Source organism: Phaseolus vulgaris, chromosome 4 (genome assembly GCF_000499845.2).
Source record: "Phaseolus vulgaris cultivar G19833 chromosome 4, P. vulgaris v2.0, whole genome shotgun sequence".
Taxonomy (NCBI): Eukaryota; Viridiplantae; Streptophyta; class Magnoliopsida; order Fabales; family Fabaceae; genus Phaseolus; species Phaseolus vulgaris.
In genome coordinates this window covers 20391641-20396724 of record NC_023756.2, presented here as the reverse complement: position 1 = coordinate 20396724, position 5084 = coordinate 20391641, and the positions used below count along the sequence as shown (strand labels likewise).

The 5084-nt window shown below is 36.0% G+C and overlaps 1 protein-coding gene across 1 annotated transcript; it reads left to right on the top strand.

The window, feature by feature from the left end:
* Nucleotides 1-570: 570 nt before the first annotated feature.
* On the top strand, nt 571-4592 carry LOC137837420 (leucine-rich repeat receptor-like tyrosine-protein kinase PXC3). Its single transcript, XM_068646405.1, has 2 exons — nt 571-3452; nt 4082-4592. The coding sequence occupies exons 1-2, from the start codon at nt 908-910 to the stop codon at nt 4378-4380; spliced, it is 2844 nt and encodes a 947-aa protein (XP_068502506.1). The 5' UTR covers nt 571-907; the 3' UTR covers nt 4381-4592.
* Nucleotides 4593-5084: the final 492 nt, after the last annotated feature.

The following is a 5084-nucleotide window of genomic DNA, read 5'->3' as shown; positions in this document are numbered from 1 at the left end:
AAAAATAAATACAAAGCTAATATTTAGTTAAAAAATACTACTAAAATTTAATTTAAATTTATCAAACATTCCAATCTAACCTAAAACTAAATTCAGAACATTTATACACTTATATTACTTTGTGTCACGAAAATGTCGGTTATGTAGATATATATTATGTCATATTAGTTAATTCATTAAATAAAATATAAGCCTCTTAAAATATCATTATAAATAAGTTAATATTTATGAAGTAAATATTATTTATTTATTTATTATGTGTATGTATATATTAAGTGTGACTGAGATAAGTGTCACAATATTTTTATATTCACATTACCCATTCTTATAAGTATAGCGTAGAGAAGATATATTAACAATTAGAATGAAAATAAAATATTAAAAAACATGTAAAAGCAGGTGTTAGTCTTATAAAAAAGTCTTGATTTTTTTACACAACACTTAATTATATTATATAAGTTTGATTCAGTACTGCAAATAATCCATCTAATAATATAAAATGAATCTGAGAAAAAAATTATATAATAATATAAGAGGCATTATAAAAGAAAAAATTGGAAGGTGTTACAAAGGTCAGTGACATGAATCATGGTTCATTGATTGTTGACTGAGTGCAAATGTTATGTCAGAGAAGTCTTGGTGCAGTGAGAGACCTGCAATGTCAGTCAACTCCAATCTCAGACACTTTTACCATACTTGTTCTCACTCTCCTTCCACCAACCTTCCTTCTACTCCAAACATATCTTTATATTCTCCTGCACACATTTCCCAACATTCTCTTCTTCTTCTATTCTCCATCATGTTCTCTTCATCCTCAATCCAATTCAAATAAAATACTCATTCACACACCCCAGATACATATACACATATAAAGGATAATCACACTTCAAAACTCACTGCTAAGAACATGAGCAGGTATGACAACCCTTCAACATCTTTCCTTGCTGTTGTTTTGTTCCTCTTTTGTTTCTGTCCCATGGTGTTGTCCCTGCTACCACAAAACCAAACAGAAGCCATGAACAATCTCTCAAAGAATCTTACTCCCACTATTCCCTGGAGTGGCTCAGACCCATGTGCATGGAAGGGAGTGAGTTGTGACCCTGCAAACTCCTCTGTACTAGGGATTTCTTTATCTGGTTTTTCACTCCCTTCTTCTGACTTTCTTCCTCTTGTTTGCAAAATTGAAACTTTGGAGCATCTTGATGTCTCCAAAAACCGTCTGAGCTCAATCCCTGATGGTTTCATCACTGAGTGTGGAAAGATAAAGGGGTTGAAGCTGTTGAATTTCAGTGTTAACAAGTTAGAAGGTGTTTTACCTACTTTTCATGGCTTTGAGGCATTGGAATCCCTGGACATGTCTTTCAATGTGATGGGAGGGAATATTGGTTTGGAGATAGATGGGTTGGTTAGCCTCAAAAGTTTGAATCTTACTTTCAATGGATTCAGTGGGTCTCTTCCTACCAAATTGGGAAAGTCCATGGTTTTGGAGCACCTTCTGCTTTCTGACAATAGCTTTGATGGCAAAATCCCTGATGAATTATTGAGTTATGAAAACTTGACTTGGATTGATCTTAAGAACAATAAACTTTCACAGTCTATTCCTATTAATATTGGGAAGCTTTCTAAATTGGAAACTTTGATCCTTTCCACTAATAACCTCGCTGGTGAAATTCCAACTTCACTAGTGGACATCACCAAACTTTCAAGATTTGCAGCAAGTGAGAACAGGTTCACAGGTTCTATACCTTCTGGGATCACAAAATATCTCACGAGTTTGGATCTTAGTTATAATAATCTGTCTGGAGCCATTCCAGAAGACCTTTTATCTCCACCACAGTTGCAGGTTGTAGATTTGTCCAATAATGCGTTAAATGGGCCTTTACCTAGGAAAGTTTCTCCAAACTTGTTCAGGTTGAGGCTTGGGAGCAATCAGCTGAATGGAAACATTCCTTCAGATGCTTTTGTAGGAGTTCATAATTTGACATACTTGGAGCTGGATAACAATATCTTAACAGGATCCATACCAGCTGAATTGGGTTCTTGCAGGAGTTTGGCATTGTTGAATTTAGCTCAGAATCAGTTGAGTGGTGGATTGCCACAACAGCTTGGTAATCTTACCAAACTCCAGGGGTTGCAGCTCCAATTTAACAATCTTAATGGTACTATCCCAACTCAAATTGGCCAACTTCCTAAGTTGTTAACCCTGAACTTGAGCCGGAATTCTCTGGGTGGATCAATTCCATCTGAGATTGCAAATTTAGGCGAGCTTAATTTCCTGTACTTGCAAGGCAACAATCTTAGTGGTTCCATACCGATATCCATTGCTAACTTGAGCCGTCTTTTAGTACTCCAACTTGGGGAAAACCACCTAAGAGGTGTGATTCCAAACATGCCATTGCATCTGCTGGTTTCATTGAATCTTAGTAGCAACCTCTTTAGTGGTCCTATTCCTAGCAGTTTTGGTGCTTTGAGTACCCTGGAAGTCTTGGATCTCTCAAATAACAGCTTTTCTGGTCAAATTCCTGATTATCTTACTAACATGCAGTCTTTGACTCGGTTGATACTTTCTAACAATCCTCTGTCTGGTGAAATCCCAAAATTCAGTCACAATGTTAATGTTGAATATTTTGGAACTGGCCTAAAAAACAATACTGAACAGGACAACCGAAATTCCAACACGGAGTCCAAGAAGAATGGAATATCCCTTGCAGTTGCGATTCTCATTGCAATTGTAGCAGCTATTTTTCTTGTTGGCCTAGTCACTCTGTTGGTTGTGTCAGCGTCACGCCTTTATCACAGGGTTAGTGACGAGCATTTACAGTCAAGAGAAGATCGTCAACATCCTCAGGTCATGCAAAGTAATTTGTTAACTCCTAATGGAATGCATAGATCAAATATTGACTTCTCCAAAGCCATGGAAGCTGTTGCTGAAACATCAAATGTTACTCTTAAAACAAGGTTTTCAACTTATTACATGGCTGTCATGCCGTCTGGTTCAACCTATTATGTCAAGAAACTGAACTGGGTTGACAAGATATTCCAATTGGGAAGTCATGATAATTTTGTTAAAGAGGTAGAAGTATTGGCAAAATTGAACAATTCCAATGTCATGACTCCTTTGGCCTATGTTCTGTCCACTGACACTGCTTATATACTATACGAGTATATCTCAAATGGCTCCCTCTTTGATGTTCTTCATGGAAGCATGGATGTGTCTTTAGATTGGGCTAGCAGATACAGTATAGCTGTTGGAGTGGCTCAAGGACTTTCTTTTCTTCATGGATTCGCCTCTAGTCCAATACTACTCCTTGACCTGTCAAGTAAAAGTATTATGCTCAAGTCCCTCAAGGAGCCTCTAGTTGGGGATATTGAACACTACAAGGTCATTGATCCCTCAAAGAGTACGGGGAACTTTTCTGCAGTTGCTGGTTCAGTAGGCTATATTCCTCCAGGTATACAACTCATCAACTTTTATTTTCTTAGTTTTTTTCATGGTTCACAGATTAACTTCATATTGTAGGGGCAATCTGGATCAAAATTCCATTAAGCGAAAACAATCTTCAATAAATATTCTAAGCAAAGTTATCTCTATATCATTTGTGCAGTACAGTCCTGTGCAATTACTTAATCACTGCTTCAGTTTAGTTTTAGCTCAAAGTAATAAAGAAAAACCTGACTAAATTCATGAAACACTTGAGCATATAACCTGAAAATGGCATTTAAACATTTTTCTTCAAGCATACACTCCTAGTGATTCAGAAATCAATTTGAGATTGCCAAGCTATTATAGAGTGCGTGGTTTCATGTTGAAAAGCATCAGAATTGATTTTAGTAAAGATACATATGTTTGGTTAATGATAGGTAAACTTAATTTTGCCTCCAAACCTCAGTTTGACAAGAAGTGATGCAGTGTACCTTCTGCATTGTGTTGAAAAATTGCCATTAAGCTTTACATCAAACTTACTTTCAGCATCAAAGCATCCTAAACATAAATCACTTTACTTTAAAATCAGTTTTGCAAACACTCATCTTACACACATTTGTAATTTCGTAGCTCTTAACTTTGTTTGTTGGTTGGCAGAGTATGCATACACAATGACAGTAACAATGGCTGGGAATGTCTACAGCTTTGGTGTGATTCTGCTTGAACTGCTGACAGGAAAACCTGCAGTGACTGAGGGAACGGAATTGGTCAAGTGGGTTTTGCGTAACTCCACAAACCAAGATTACATTCTTGACTTTAATGTCAGTAGAACATCACAAGCAGTCAGAAACCAGATGCTTGCAATTCTTGAGATTGCCCGTGTTTGTGTTAGTACATCCCCAGAATCAAGACCAAAGATGAAGAGTGTGCTGAGGATGCTCTTAAATGCTAGATGAAGTCAGATTCTTCAGGTTGGAATGAATATTTAAGGGATGTTTCTTTTGGGGTGATGCTTTAAGCCTAGAAAATATGAAAGGTAGAATATATGATTGGATAGGATTTGCTGAATACTTATATGGTGTGTGAACAGTGTACAGTTAATCAGTTTACTAGTGCTAGACATATAGCTCATACATACAATAATCGATGTCTTATTCTTGTGTTTGCAGGGTTGGAGAAGTTTTAGCTCAAGTTTTAATGTTTCCATTTTTTAATTTCTCCATGACCGTCTAGCACAATTTTGACAATTTTTTATAAGACGACCCTGTGGTTTCGATCATAACAAAAGTTCGATAAATTAATGCTTTAATCTAAGTGTGATAAATTGATCTTTTGAAGAACATGCATTTATCAAACCATCAAGCTGCAAAACCTTTAGTCCTCATACAACTTCACACAACACTCATAAGAAACTCTCCACATAAAAGATGCAATGGTCAAGACACAACCATCTTAACAAGAAGCAAATTCACTTTTGAATTTGTAAGACCATTTAAAGATTCATCAACACTTAAGTTATGAATCCCTATAAAACTTTTTTTGTGAAGTTCTCATCTAAAAGTGAATTTGTGGACCTTGTTGTAAACCAACATTGATAGATAGTGAAATAATACTTATCTAATATTTGATTATAGAGAAAATCTTTAAGAGTTTCTAAAAG